At 49.7% G+C, this 15,705-nt stretch overlaps 1 protein-coding gene across 2 annotated transcripts in view; it reads left to right on the top strand.

Moving 5' to 3' along the window:
- The window catches only part of TVP23C (trans-golgi network vesicle protein 23 homolog C), a 62,755-nt gene extending 52,671 nt beyond the window's left edge, over nt 1–10,084 (top strand). The window contains exon 9 of one of the 2 annotated variants that reach the window (XM_073881748.1): nt 9,618–10,084. Coding sequence is in view for 1 of the 2 variants with exons in the window: in XM_073881750.1 (XP_073737851.1) it covers nt 9,618–9,644 (27 nt within the window). In the remaining variant the exon portion in view is untranslated. The remainder of the gene's footprint in view (nt 1–9,617) is intronic. The other variant, XM_073881750.1, reaches the window with a different exon arrangement.
- Nucleotides 10,085–15,705: the final 5,621 nt, after the last annotated feature.

The following is a 15,705-nucleotide window of genomic DNA, read 5'->3' as shown; positions in this document are numbered from 1 at the left end:
TCCCCACCCCAGCCAAAGCAGAAGACTTTGTCCAGGCCTGTAATGACCTCCAGGAGAAATAGTGTCAGGTCTACCCCCAGCTGGCTCGGACAGACTGAGCACTTGGGACAGAGCATCATGGACAGTGACAACCTCAACACATGGACTGGCTTATCACACAGACTGCTCTGGGCAGAGCTCACTCCTTCCACTCCAGGTTAGCCATACCAGACACACAGCGTGCGGTCACACCCGGACTGGGCAGGTGCACCGCCCAGTGCCGCCCTGGGCCACCTGCATGGGGAAGGAACTGGCTGGGCAGTCTGCCATCTCGTCCTATCCATACCAAATGCTTAGGTACATTTCCCGAGATCCCAGCTGGGGTGCGAAAACCACCTTGTTAATTTGTAGGGTTAACGATGAAAGGGCACGAATTAAGAATTGTGTGCACTTCTGAGCCTGTCATGCAGCCAGACTCCCGGCCATCTGCTCTCAGGTCCCCGGATCTGTTTAGTCGAGCACAGCTGTATGCTGCCCTGTCCAACTTCTGACCCACACACTCCTCTAAGAGGAGTGAGCTTTCTAACTGAAATACAACTGAGTGAGAAATATGGATAAGCAAAGAAAATGCATGGACGCCTTAACACCGACTGAAGACCGGCTCGACAGGCACACCACTACTCAGTGTACAGCTGGTGAAAGAGAATGAGCGGGGCCCACGTGTTTCCCTCTTGAGCAACCACCGAGATAGAGCTAACTGGGAAAACAAGGCGCAGAGTGATGTGCACAGCATAAAACTACATTTTTATTGCAGAATTTAAACAACTAGTAAGACTCTTTCATATATGCGCGTGTCGATTTGCAGGAGCACAGTAAAAGGCGAGCAAAGGCCCATACCAAATTGTTAACCTTAATTAGATTAGAAGCGGGGACTGTAGGCGACATGAGGATTAGTAGTTTTTTTCCCCCATAAATCTGTATATTATTCTACTTGTTATGCTGAGTCCAGTGATAACTTTAAAAAAAAAAAGATTTTATTTATTTATTTTAGAGAGAGAGAGTGTGCACAAGTGGGGGGCGGGGCAGAGAGAGGGAGAGAGAGAGAATCTCAAGCAGACTCTGGGCTGAGCGCAGAGATTGATGCCGAACTGGATCTCACGACCCTGAGATCGTGACCCGAGCCGAAATCAAAAATCGGATGCTCAACTGACTGAGCCATCAAGGTGCCCCCAGTTGTCACTTTTATAATAAAAAGCCCAATTAAATAGAGAACAGAAGGACTCCGCTCAGATGCCGCCTCCTTCAAGAAGCCTTCTCTGATGCTCTCAGGCCCTGTCTTTGCCCCCACGGCACTCCCTGTATGCCCCTATGACTGTAACTCCTGCACTGAATTGCAGTAATGTGTCTCCTTTGTGCTCCTACTGAGTGGGAGCTTCTTAAGGTCAGGATCCATGTCTTATTAACTTCCATATCCCCGACACCCAACCCATGGCCGGCACATAGTAGGTGCTCTGTGAATGCATGTTGAATGCAGGCGCTATGGACTGCATTGTGTCCTCACCAAAGTCATATTCAGATTCATTCATCCAAGGTAAGGTGCTGCACCCCGTGAAGAGCGGAGGGAAAGTTCTCTTGGCCGTGTGTGGAGCTGCTTCTCCGCGCTGCGGCTTTCCCGTGAGGGACAGACATGGGGTCTCTGTGCCTCCCTTGCTGTCCATCCCTGGGTTCAGAGCACACCTGGGAAAATCAGGGAAGGTCCTTTTTCCTTCCAGGTCCTTCTGTTTCATGCTGAGATTCAGGCAGTGGTTTACCTAGTTCACATTTTCAGGACCATGAGCTTTTGCCTTTCATGAGTCCAAGTGTATTTTAGTGCGAATTGGGGAAAGGGGTTGCGGGTGGGGGGAAGGCGGTGATGGTGGTGGTGATATTCGGGTACACGTTTTACCGGCTTCAGACTGTACACAAATCTCTCACACGTGTCTTGCTCAGGGAAGGCAGGTGATACCAAGAACTAAGTCAGTGGCAGCTACTTACACCTGCTTGAAAACATTCTTTTGTCCTGCTAGTGGATGCTATGTTAGAAAATCCTCAAACTGTCAGAAGGGCAAGAGCAAACATTCTACCTCTTTGCTCTGAAAATGTAAATTGTTTGAGAGATTGAAGGTTATAAATCTTGGTCCCCTGGATACAATCTTAAGAGCAGATGACCCTCTGGGCCATGACGTTCCACGTTCCATCTGAGGCTTGAAACCCGCCCCTCCCGCCACCCTATACTTCTTATTTGCAGTCGTGAAAATCTAAATAAAGAAAAATACAGAGCCGTTTTAAAGAAGAAATGCCCAATTGTTTTCGCATAGAAAGTTTTTTAAAGCGTAGTTTAAAATTCAGTCCACTCTTGGGATATTTTTAGTCTCTTGAGAATGTTCCAGATCGCTGACTCAGTAAGCCCAGGCTCTCAAAAATGCGTGTTTTGAAACTCCACAATGTGACATTGTCTGAGCTCCTTGCCATTTGAGTCTGACCCTATAGTCTGAGTCTGCCTTGGTTTCCTAGGGGGGCTGTTCTCAGTCTTTCTGAGCACCCGACACCTCCCCCAACTCAAATCTGATGATCGGGCGAGTTCCTCACATAGCACAGAGAAAAGGGGACCAGGAGTGGATGTGAAGAACAGAAAGTCACTGTGTTCATGGCAGTGAGCTCGAAAGCTCTCCTGCGCCAGTGGAGGTTCGCATCCTCGCTTTGCAGAAGGAGAAATGAGAGCCCAGGAGGGGCAGGACTCGCGCCCGAGGTCTCACCCCACCCTCCTTCAGCCACCCCAAGCAGGGCAGTCGATGGCTCGGCTCTCCTCGATTCCGTGTGGCTTCTAACCTGGGCACCTTCCTTTGATCCAATTTACTTTGGTCATGGTAGTAGGACTGGTTTGCTTGATACTCAGTGGATGCTTTAGGAGTTGATAAGCGGGAGTGTCACCCAGGAATTCCAAAGCTGAAGCATACTGTGTTCATGAAAATGTCTCAGCGATTTTCGATGGGCCATTTAATAAATATATATATTTTATACACACACACACACACAGACACACACATGTACACACACACACACACACGTACACATATATATACACAGTTGACCCTTGACCAACACTGGTTTGAACCGCACAGGTGTGTGGGCTGTCCGAGTTATTGGTACTGGCAGATTCTCCCCGGGGAGCCTAGGCCCCTTTGAGTCCTGAGAGGAAAAGTCCCTTTGGGATCCCAGGGAGACAGAGTCTGGTCTTATTTAGTTATTTATTTTTTAAGATTTATTTATTTATTTGAGAGAAAGAGACAGCAAGACAGCGTGAGCAGGGGAGGAGCAGAGGGAGAGGGAGAGAGAATCCTCAAACAGACTCCCTGCTGAGCGCAGAGTCTGACGCGTGGCTCCATCCCAGGACCCCAAGATCATGACCTGAGCCGAAATCCAGAGTCAGACGCTTAACCCCCTGAGCCACGCAGGCGCCCCAGAGTCTGGTCTTTTTTTAAAATCTTTTTTTTAAATTTTATTTATTTATTCATGAGAGACAGAGAGAGGGGGAGAGAGAGAGAGAAAGAGAGGCAGAGGGAGAAGCAGGCTCCCAAGGAGCAGGGAGCCCGATGCGGGACTCGATCCCAGGACTCTGGGATCACGACCTGAGCCGAAGGCAGACGCTTAACCCCCTGAGCCACGCAGGCGCCCCAGAGTCTGGTCTTAAAAGAAGAACCTTAGATCTCATGATTTCTAGCTCAAGGAAGGGAGAATGCCAGGGCAAGAAAACAGCCTGACTTAGAGAAACGTTGGCAAAGATTTTACAAAGGAGACCCATCACCTAGTCTTTCCCAGCGTCCAACCCAGCCCCCTCACATCATAACAGCCCACATCCCGAGAAAGACAGAAGAGAAGGCTTCAGTTCAGTGGTTTGTCCGCCCTGGCTCTTCCAGAAGCTATTAAGTCCATTGTTCTCAAAGAGGGGTCCCAAGAGCACCGGCATAAATTGCCAGTAAGGCAGGTCCTGGTATCCCGCCCGAGTCCCAGGGAGTGAACAGCTCTGGGATGGGGGCCCGGCGGTCCGTGTTTTAACAAGTGGTCCAGTGCTTTGAGACCCAGTGCTCTGAACATCCACAGATGAAGCCATAATCTCCAATTCCTGGAGTCTTCCTTGCGCTTCTGTAATTTAAGTCTGATCTTATGCTTTAAAGATATCAGATTGCCTAACTTTTACATGCTAGATATCGCAAGTTTACTTTTTCCAGAGTCGCAAAATACTATCGAAAGGGAGAATGAAGAATATAATGGTATTCTCGAGCCATCCAGTGGAGTCAAGGGTTATTTTGATTTGGAGAAGCTTAGGGACCGGACCAGTTTTCTGACCAGAACAAAGCGAAATGGGAAAATGGGAGCCATTAGATCAAAACGTCTGTCTTGCAGTTTATTAACTGTCCAGAGAGCCAGAATTGTTGGATCACCACAAACTCTATTGAGATTTTATGTGCCTTGATGATTCCAATTCTTCAAGAGCTAAAACCAATTCCACTGGGTCTCTGAGAGCTGGAGAAATTTTAAGATGCCTTGCGATTACCACGTTATGACTTTGACATTTTCTGAAGGCTTCTGGCACGGCAAAAGTATGCCTTGAGAACAGGGACTCTGTCTCTCTTATGGTGATACATTGGAGTGGAACAGGACCCTTGTTCTTGAGGGCAGTGAGCACTTTCAAATCTGTAATGTCATTGTTGGCCCATCACAATCTCTCACATTTGTCTGGCTCTGCACTTCTCAAAGCTCTTTGACATTCAGTCCGGTAGTTTGTCTCCATAAAATGCCCCTAGTAGACTGGGTACCTGTGATTAACTTTTGTGATCCTGTTTCCTTAGGTATGAAAGGCCTAAGGTCACGTGACCCATGGCAGGGTAGGGGGATAAGGCTGACCCTCCTACTATCCTTAAAATCAAAAGGGCCTGGAACACTGGTTTCCCATTTAAAAAAAATATGTTAATATTTTTATAAAATAAACAGGTATAAAAGTGCTGGCCTTGTCGTTAGCCGTCTGTAAATGTGAGGTGTCACCAACTTGTCATCATCCAGTACAGGGAATGTCAAAGGGATTAAGTGGCTCTCTGGGGACATTCAGAAAGGCCATCACAGAGTTGGAACTCTGCCTGGGATCTGGGGTCCCTTCACCCCGAACTCCTTCCCCAAACCACACCTGACGCGTGAGGAGGACTCCATGAATTTCAACTGTCTTTGCTCCCTGCACTCTCTTTTTTTTTTTTTCGTATTCTAGACAAATTTTCGTTAACATTTTATTTTATTTATTTATTTTTAATTATGTTATGTTAGTCACCATACATCACATCATTAGTTTTTGATGTAGCGTTCCATGATTCATTGTTTGTGCATAACACCCAGTGCTCCACGCAGAACGTGCCCTCTTTAATACCCATCACCAGGCTGACCCATCCCCCCACCGCCCTCCCCTCTAGAACCCTCAGTGTGTTTTTCAGAGTCCATCGTCTCACATGGTTCGTCTCCCCCTCTGATTCCCCCCCCTTCATTCTTCCCTTGCCATCCTCCCCTCACTGCTTCCTCCCCTGGAAATCTGTGCTAGACCCTCCAACAAAGCACAAAGCACAGGACGATATTTACTGGTCACATACTACATGCAAACACGGTCCAAGACAGGGGGCAGTGCAAATATGAATTGGGCACCACGTTTCATTAATTCTTTTTTAAAAAGATTTTATTTATTTATTTGAGAGAGAGAGCACAAGCAGGGGGCATGGCAGAGGGAGAAGCAGACTCCCTGCTGAGCAAGGAGCCCGATGCGGGGCTCGATCCCGGGACTCCGGGATCATGACCTGAGCCGAACACAGACGCTTAACCGACTGAGCCACCCGGACGCCCCTCATGTTTCACTCATTCTAAGCAGCACTTAAAAGACAATGTCAGCATCTCCAAAATCAGGGTATGTCGTCTATTGGCAGGTTCTTTTCTTTCTTAGAGATGTATAAAATAACGATGCATGTTAGGCTTGTGAAGATACAGGCGTTTCTCCTCTCCAGGAGCTTACAGTGTTTCTTCTGGGTAAGAGTTGGGGACAAAGGGCTGGGGAGGGGGGGTGCAGAGAGAGAGAGAGAGCCAGCGCGTGCGTGAGAGCCAGCCCCCACCAATAGCGCACGTTACAGTAAGCGCTAAATGGGAAGGAGGACAGTCCTAACTGGGAGCCGCAGAGGGTTTTCTCTGAGAAGGGAGAATTCGAACTAGATCCTGAAGGGTGAGTGGCATTTTAACAGGCAGAGAAAAGGTGGAAAGGCACTTGACCCTCACGGAACAGAGAAAGAGAGGCAGGATTTGCAGAGGGGCAGCGAGGTTTGAACCGCCCACTGCAAGGAAGGGTGTGCTTGCAGGGGGACTGACATTCATCTCGGGCAGCTCTAAATACTTCCTGACTCCTCATAAGCAGCAGCTGCCCCAAGTCACCAAGGGCATGCCTGACCTTGGGCTGCCCCTCCATCCACCAGGAGCCCAACCATCTCCCCAGACCAGCTACTGAAGGGTTAATGCAGGCTCAGGCCTGAGCCTCCCCAGCATCCTTTCAAAGGCTGGTTGGTGCCTGGCTCTCCCTGCAGTTAGGAGGGGAACTGCTCTGGGGGCTGATGAAGCAGGAAAAACCACCGAGAGCCAGATCAGAGAATGCTGGACAGGAGCTGTGGGCCAGGACAGAGGTCACCAAACCTTTGACACTGTGCACCTCCACGTCTGAGCATGCACCCCCAACAGCCGTGCATTGATTCATACACGTGGTTATCACCGCTCTCCTATGTAAAATCTAAAACAGATGCAAACATAAAAGCTAAAAAGTAAAATAAAAACAATTAGAAATCAAAGCTAGAGCATCTTCTGACCACATTACGGAGACTCATCTTGGACCCCCCCACACGGGGTGAGTGCACCCCACTTGCCAGGGCGCTCGCTGTCTAGACAGTGAAGGAGATGAGGCTGGACGGTGAATTTAGCTTTTCATTATAAAGAGGCAGAAGGAACTCAAGAGAGCAAATGGCCGTAGAAGACATGACCAAGAAGTAGGTCTGGAAACACTGGAAGTATTTTAAAAGGTTACAACAATGCCTTGTCCCGTATCCATTTGTAAGCTATTATTGGGTCTTTTTCCCGGTCCCAGTGTAGGTACTCTTCTCACGAAGGTGGTGGAGCTGTGGATGTGGCGAGAAGCAACAGGGAAGCCACAGTGAGGGGAACTGGGTTTTGGGAGCCCCAAGGAAGAGCAGACAGACGGTGGGAACCCAACCTCCTGAGGAATAAGAGGGAGACCTTGGCCGGGTTGGAGCAGAGCATGTGGGCAACTGCAGGGCCTGAGCAGGACCTGGCCTGCCCTTGTCCATTGTGGCTGGGGCACCAACACTGAGTAGACATCAGTGGCCTGTGATGTCTCTCTGCTCCTTCCAAAAGCTCTGGGAAGGGAACAAAGACCATGGTTGCCCCGAATTGTCTGCCAACATCGTGTCTTCCCCATGTCCACATGAGGGGAAGTGGACGCTTGCTACAGGAGGTGGAAAAGAGTCAGAGTTACCAGCGTCAGCATGAGGACACAGAGTCAGACCCCTCATCACCCTCCAACTCAGAGATACCTTGGACCCAAAAGAAGAGATCCCCAATGGAGGGATGCCATCAGCCAGTGAGACAAGTACAGGTGGCCTCTGGGTTGATCTAACTGAATAATCAGACCACAGATATTCATTAAGGGCCTGAGCATGCCCATTTTAGAAAACAGTGCTCCCTCCCCACAAGCCGCTAACGTTGAATGAACATTACAAGATGGTGGCCACTGGGCTAACAACTTCACCTATTCACTCATTTATTCCTTATGCTGACTCTTGACTTCAAGGGACTGGTTCTATTTTTTTTTTTTAAAGATTTTATTTATTTATTTGACAGAGAGAGACAGAGAGAGACAGCGAGAGAGGGAACACAAGCAGGGGGAGTGGGAGGGGGAGAAGCAGGCTCCCCGCTGAGCAGGGAGCCCGATGCGGGGCTCAATCCCAGCACCCTGGGATTGTGACCTGAGTCGAAGGCAGACACTTAACGACTGAGCCACCCAGGCACCCCGGGACTGCTTCTATTTTTATCCCCACCTCACCAACGAAGAAGTCGAGGCACCAAGAGGAGACGTGACCAGCTTGGGTCACATGGGGAAGAAGTCGCTGTGCTGGGCTTTGGACCTGGGGAGGACTGATGAAGGCCCTGTGCTCCGAACCACAACGCTCATTGCCCCAGATTGGTAGGAGCATTGGCACACATCCCACAGCCTCAAACCCCATTAATAAACTCCATCCCCACACAGAACTTCATCAACACTCGTGCAACTTGGACCAAAGTTCTCCCTCCAGGCATCTGGGGAAGACACCTTAGCTCAGATAGAGACATTGACATAGGTATTTTTTCACTTCCTTTGGACATGTTTGCTTTAAATATGAAAGGGGAAAAAAAAGTCTGAGACTATAGCTCCATATCTGTCTTTCTTACCACTCCTTTTCAGTGCTGAGAACACATACGCATTGGATGTGTCATCACGGTGCAGGTGGCAGCCCCCGTGGCCCCATCTCACGGGATGCTGATCCAAAGAAACAGCAAATACTTGCCTCTCTCCCCCTTAAAAAAGGCAACTCACAAGTAATTCTGAGGTTTGGTCCTTCAAGAAACCACCTAAGGTGGGGGTGAGGGAGGGAAATGCATTCTTAATGCAGAACAAATCACTTAAAAAAAAAAAAAAAACCTCTTCTCTCTCATTGAAACGTTCTCAGTATTTCCCACATTACTGGTCTCCAGACCTGCTGCAGACCTCCAGCCTCCCCATTCCCGACTCTTCCACATACACCCCATTTAAAAGCTCAGGCCGTCCACCGTTCCCTCTGCTTCCTATCGACACCCAAGTACATTGTGGTCTGACCAGAAACAGAAAGCCCATGACCTCCACTCCAGTTCTGCTTCTCTCCTTCCCTGTTCTGTCTACATTCTCTGTTACCCAAGCGCAGGGACAAGCCAGGAAAGACAAAAGTCTCTGGAAGGGAAGACAAGGCAGAAAGAGTAGAAAACCCTACTCGGTGGAAATTTTGTCCCTGTGGACGATGCACGAATAAAAAGCCCTGTAGGGACCCTTCACGGTGTTTTGAAGGCTGGGCCCGCGCCTCCGGGGCTGGCCTGGTGGTTTCAGGATGCTGGGTCAGGCCTGATCGGATGCAGACAGGACCATGTTCAGGGGAAATACTCTCTGCTCTCGGGAGACTGTGCTTTTCATCCTTTTCCCTGAGAAATTATGGTCTAGGTTTCTGTGCTACTCACCCAGCTGCGGGAAGCAGAAGCACCTGACTCCTTGGCTCTGGGGGCTTTATTCTTGTGCTTCCCAGAACCCTAACCCCTGATCCTGTCCACTCCTTGTACAACACCACCATAATTCACCATCTTGGAAACGTTCCTCCCGTTTGGCGCGGCAATGGCCTATAAGCTAGCCTGGAAAATCCTCACGGTTGCTTTGTCCTAACACTCACAGGACCATTTATTTCCACTTGCTTCATTTACTTTAAATCTCCCTCCTCCTCTACCCATAGGATTTCACCGAGCCACAGACTGGTTAATCTGCACGGAGTCTTCTTGTGCCTTATTTTGTTGAACACAAGACTGGATGCAAAAATCTCCACCCTTCGAAGGATCTGACATTCGAAGCAACCCAGCTGGGATTCCAGAATGGGAAAAAAAAAAAAAAAAAAAAAAAGAAGGAAAGAAAGAAATAGAACATAACAAAGTAGCCAAATGAGACAGAGTTGTCCAAACGCTCCATAAATCTTTAGTTCCCTTCATTGTTCATTTCTAAGGACTGAAGTGTCCTAATTTATATAATCTTTTCCCTCCAGGACTTTTCATCAGATAAACTGAATTCTTCCACCCAGAACTTGTGAATTGAGCCAGTTACCGGAAACCTCCAGCCCCACCCTAAAATCCTCTTCCTCTTCGCTGCGCTTCGGGCTGGTGCCAGCAGGTGGCGCCAGCCTGCCTGTTTCCTCTCCCGGCTCTTCTGGGCGCGGGAGTGGGGCGGGGTGGGGGTGGGGGTTGGTGGGGTGGAGGGTGGGGGTGGGGGTGGGGGGTGGTGGGGTGGGGGGCGGGGGGAGGAGAGGCCCAATGGCAGAACTGCTGAGCCAGGGCCAAGATCGCTTCTGGCATCTGGAATGCGTTAACAACGGCCCACAGATCTGAATCTCATCTCCTTGGAAGAGAGTGAAGGAGAGGGAGCGAGCGAGAGAAAAGGGAGCCTGAAATACTAGGGACGGGAAGAGGGCACAGAAGATGCCCCCCAACCCGGGCGTCATTACTGGGAAGAGTGTGCCTCTGCCCCTCGCTCGACCAGTGCAGCCCCCGGCAGCCCCCAGCATGCCCGCGGTGTGTGTGTGGGGGGGCGGGGAACAGGGCCCCTCGGCCTGGAGGAAGGAAACGGTGAGCCAGAGCGCTGCAAACAAAGGATGACATGACAGGATCCCCAGAACTCTGCCTGCCAGTCCTTCATGTTCCCTCCTAGGCCGAGACAAAGAGGGAAAGGGTGGAGGCCTGCCACCTTCCTCCTCTGCATGCGATTTTGTCAATTTACAGAATGACATACCCTTGCTTCTGTGGGTGACTCATGGGTAAGGGTAACTGGGTCCAATTCCAGAAAAGATCAGTTTTATGATTCCTGCCCTTGATTTCATCCTTTATTTATTTTTTTTGGGGGGGGGCTTTCGTGGTGATGGATTTGACCACTTAGCGCCTCGCAGGCTGCAACCCGCAAATGAGGTCTGACACCCCTCTGGGTGGGGAAGGAGGTCGGAGGGCGATGGGGGTGGGGGACGGGCCACCTGCACACCCTCTCAGGGCCGTGCCTCAGTGGTGATGGCTCTTGGGTCTGGGGAGTGAGGTCTGGTTCTCCTTCCTCCTCCTTCAGCCAGAGATGCCTTCATGGATGTAAGGCGGAGAGGAGCGGGGCCAATCTGTGTATTGCTCTGCTCAGCGAGGGGTTACACCTGTTCTCAGGTGGGTGGCAGCTCCTGAATCCCATCATTTTCCACCTCTCCCCCTGAATCCCATTGTTTTCATCTCAAGCTTGCTACAATTGGCAGGCTCACTGTGGATAACTTCATCTTTCTGTTACTACTTCTGGAGGCTACGTCTGGTGGAATTGTGTGGGAAGAAAGGGTGCAGGGCTGTGAGGCTGAGTCACCAGGCCAGGCTAAGCTGACTTTTTGTAAGACCCTCTTTTCTGCTGTATCTTCCCCAGGGGACTGACTCCCTGAGCAAGGGTTATTAGTAGCAGGTCATGAGGCTTCCAGTCGGAGGCACGCTGCAGCCAGTCCCACATGTACGATGTTCCCGAACTCTCTCCCCAGGGATGCACTGGAAGAACTAGAAGCTGATGTCAATAGTTCACCAGGTCAGCTCAAGACTGGGGAGGTGGGCATTGTGGATATGGAATTAAATAATCCCCAAGTGGTCGGAATGAACTCCAAGAGGAACAGAGGACAGAAGAAGAGGATCTAGTGATCATAGTGAATCCCTAAGTGAAATGGGTCATTGGGATCGGGCAGTGATGGATGAGTAAGGACAGACTCTGGGAAAACCCTGATGGAAATTCGTCAACTATATCCTGCACCCTCCCACGGTTTCAATTACAGGAAGAAAGTCTTGGTCTAAGAAATTTAGAGGAATTATATACTATAGGCCAATCAAGTTAGAAGCTCCCAAAGGGCACAAACTGGGTGTTCTACATCTTCTCTCATGAAGCTCAACAGTGAATAATTGCACGTATCCTTGAGAGATTACAAGGTATTTTCAACAACTTCTCATTGACACAATGAATGAATTATAGAATGAAACACAATTTTGCAAGTTCAAAGCAGTCAAATAACGAAGGGTCTACCGTAATAGCAGTCACACCTTATCTGGCCTGGACCATCAGATCTTCCATGACTCTGTGCCCCTCCCTTACCCTTTTTCTTTTCTTTCCACTTAGCACACCTCTCCTTGGCTTATGGGACCTTTCTTTCTTACTGATGAGGCTGAATGAGGTGTAAAGAGCTGAAGGCTGGAGTCAAGTGATTGCAAGGTTTGAACCATGGCTCAGCTAGATGCCGCTGCCTCTGTGATCCTGACCACGTCACTCTCATTCTTTGTGCTGTAGTTTTGTGATCCATGCTGTGGGGGTGGGGACAGAGCTTCTCCAGGGCTGCTGGAGCATTAAATGGGATTATGTAGGTGATAGAGTCTAGCAAAGTGTCCTAGGGTGGGCTGATGGTATTCCAATGCATTGCAGGACTTAACACTTTCTCCCCACTTGGGTTGCATCCAATACAAACTGGTTAAAACAAATGGTAACATGCTGGGTTGGTAGGTGAGACAATTAAAAAAAGTCAAAATAGAGGCCAAAAAGGCACATTATCTCCTTCTTTCCTAAAACTGGGGCCATAGTCCAGGTGGGATCCCTGAACAAGATGGTGGCTCCGACCAGCAGAGGTTTTCCTTAGGAGAGTTAACAGCCATCAGAGCAAGGAAGCTCTGTGACGGGGCTAGCGTGGCTTCTGTGACATCCTCAGGCACACTGGCGTTGGCAGAGATGGACCTCTCTTCTGTGCAAGCCGACCCTGGGATTGTCTGTGTTTCAGTGTCGATTATGACACAACATATCCTCAGAAGAAGATCCATCCATCCACTTTGAAAGGACGCAGCGGTTTTGAGGTGAAGAGACACAGAGCTCTTCAGGAATCCTCTCAGGGGTCTGAGTCATCATGTTTTTAAGCTCATTTTACTATAGGGAACCTGAGGCACAGAGCCTCAAAGTGATTTGTCTGAGGTCGGACAGTCAGTTATGGCAGAACAAACATGTGTTCAAATGCTCACTGGCTTGGAGTCCAAAGCCGGGAGAGCGTGGTGACAATGCCCTGCAGCCGCCAACCCTGGGCTTCTCTACCTGGGAAGAGCAGGTCCCAGGGCAGGGTGGACTCTTCAGGAGGCAGCTGAAGAACCAGACCATTGGAAGAGCCAGAGGTCACTTCCTGCTGGCTGAGTCTGAAGGATCCTGCCCACAGCGGGAGCATCCACCTCATACCCTGGGTGTCAAACAGAGGAAGGGCTGAGTTTGCCCTGGGGATGCAGTGGGTGTAAACTCTGGGAGCAGCTGGGCAGTTTGGGCAGCCCATGACCATCCCTGTGGTGCCATCTTATTCTCAGCGCTCATCCTGAGCTTAATCAAGGAGATGCACCAGCATGAAAGGGGTTCCCACAGGCAATGGGCATTACCTGGGCCCTCTGAATCCTTGACTTGGAACTTGCTTCCTCAGTGAGCTCCAGCAGCCTGACTTTGTAGGTTTGCCCCTGCTTTCTTCATTCCCTGTCCCCCTGGTGCCCACCCTCTGGCCACAGTGCCATCCTGTCTCCCCTCCCTGCAGCACCCACCTCGTGCCAGCCCCAGCCTGTTCCTCCCCTGCCCTCTCCCCACCTGGAGGGCTTGCAGAGAGCTGGGAGCTAATCTCCTGTTTTCCCTCTGGCTGATAGCCCCGGCTCTGGAGCCAATGTCTGGGGTCAAGTCCCATCCCTGCCCCTGTGTGATTTGGGGGCAGGTTATTTAATTTCTCTGAGCTTTGGTTTTTTGTAGGAAAAATGGAGATAATAATAGCATCAACCTCTTTGGGTTGTTGGTTGGATAAATGAGTTAGTACCTGTAAATTGTTCAGTGAGTCCTGGACACAAGGTAGGTGCTCAGTAATATTAGCTATTATTCACATCTTCCTATGTTACCTTAATCTGGCTCTCCTCTGGGAGTCCTTTTCTGTGGGAGAGGGAAGGGAGGTGACAGGGTCACTCTTCACTTAGACCTCAAGACCGATGGTTTCCAAAGCGGGGAAGCATGAACTCCTCAGGGTAGCCAACCACTCTTTGGGGGTAAGGATGGAGTGGGGAGACTTGAACTTCTGTGTCAGAGTTGCTATGTGTTCACCAAACCCCATTGCCTTTTCCTGCCAGGCACAAGCTAGACTACATTTCCCAGCTCCCCTGGCAATGAGCTGGGACCATATGACTGCATTTGGACCCATGGAATCAGGGCAGCTGCCATGATGGTGCCCCTTCCAGGTCTGGTTCTTACCCCCAACCTCTACCCCACTGTGCAATCTTCAAAGCTCCCTCTCTCTCCCCATCTGCTGGTGGAATGAAGAGGACACCAAGGCTCCAGAGGAGGGAATGTAGTAACTCCAGCTGGTCTTAAGGGTTAACTTGCTTCAAGGTAACACACTCCTTGCTTGCTGACTTCAGGCCCTTGAGCTGTAACAGAACTAATTTACCTTCTTTGAGGTTTGCAGGCCACTGGCCTTGGGGAATGAAGGATGAGAATGTCCCCAAGCCACAGAGGCCAGCAAGTCTGTTTGAAGCCCCCTTAGTTTTCTGACTAGCCCAGCAATCTTTTAGCTAAATGTTTTTCTTTTTTAAGGTCACAAAATGACTTTACTGACCTTTTGTGCACCGGGAGATCTTGCCCTGCTTTGCAGAAAGAACAGAGTATTTTTGCACAAACTCCTGGGTGCCAAGGAACCAGACCTTCTTGCAACCCCCCCGCTCTGGGCACCAAGGAAGTAGAAATTCTTGCACAACCTCAAGCACCGAGATAATTCTGTAGCTGGCATCATTGACTCTGCACGGAATCAAGAAATGTCACCACTGCCCTCCCTTAACTGAAGAAACCCCTTTAAAAATCTCTGGGCCTGGGGCGCCTGGGTGGCTCAGTTGGTTAAGTAGCTGCCTTCGGCTCAGGTCATGATCCTGGAGTCCCTGGATCGAGTCCCGCATCGGGCTCCCTGCTCGGCGAGGAGCCTGCTTCTCCCTCTGACCCTCCCCCACTCATGTGCTCTCTCTCTCTCTCTTTCATTCTCTCTGTCTCAAATAAATAAAATCTTTAAAAAAAAAAAAATCTCTGGGCCAGACAGAAGCCTTGGAGTTGGCCTTTAGAAAAGAGCCTGCCTTCTCCAGGTGGCCAGCCTCCTGAGTCAAGGTCATATTCCTTTCCAATCAAAACCTGTCTCTTCATGAACAGACATTTTTCCAAAGAAGACATCCAAACGGCCAAAAGACACATGAAAAAGTGCTCAACATCGCTCGGCATCAGGGAAATCCAAATCAAAACCTCAGTGAGATACTACCTCACACCCGTCAGAATGGCTAGAATTAACAAGTCAGGAAACGACAGATGTTGGCGGGGATGTGGAGAAAGGGGAACCCTCCTACACTGCTGGTGGGAATGCAAGCTGGTGCAACCCCTCTGGAAAACAGTATGGAGGTTCCTCAAACAGTTGAAATTAGAGCTACCCTACGATCCAGCAATTGCACTACTGGGTATTTACCCCAAAGACAAATGTAGGGATCCAAAGGGGTATGTGCACCCCGATGTTTATAGCAGCAATGTCCACAATAGCCAAACTGTGGGAAGAACCAAGACGTCCGTCGACAGATGAATGGATAAAGAAGATGTGGTATATGTACACAATGGAATATTATGCAGCCATCAAAAGGAATGAGATCTTGCCATTTGCAACGACGTGGATGGAACTGGAGGGTATTATGCTGAGCGAAATAAGTCAATCAGAGAAAGACATGTATCATACAACCTCACTGATATGAGGAATT

The sequence above is a fragment of the Callorhinus ursinus genome, unplaced genomic scaffold (assembly GCF_003265705.2).
Source record: "Callorhinus ursinus isolate GAN/ISIS: 27379988/994484 unplaced genomic scaffold, GSC_fseal_2.0 scaffold43, whole genome shotgun sequence".
NCBI classification, from domain to species: Eukaryota; Metazoa; Chordata; class Mammalia; order Carnivora; family Otariidae; genus Callorhinus; species Callorhinus ursinus.
This window is presented reverse-complemented; position numbering and strand designations above follow the sequence as displayed.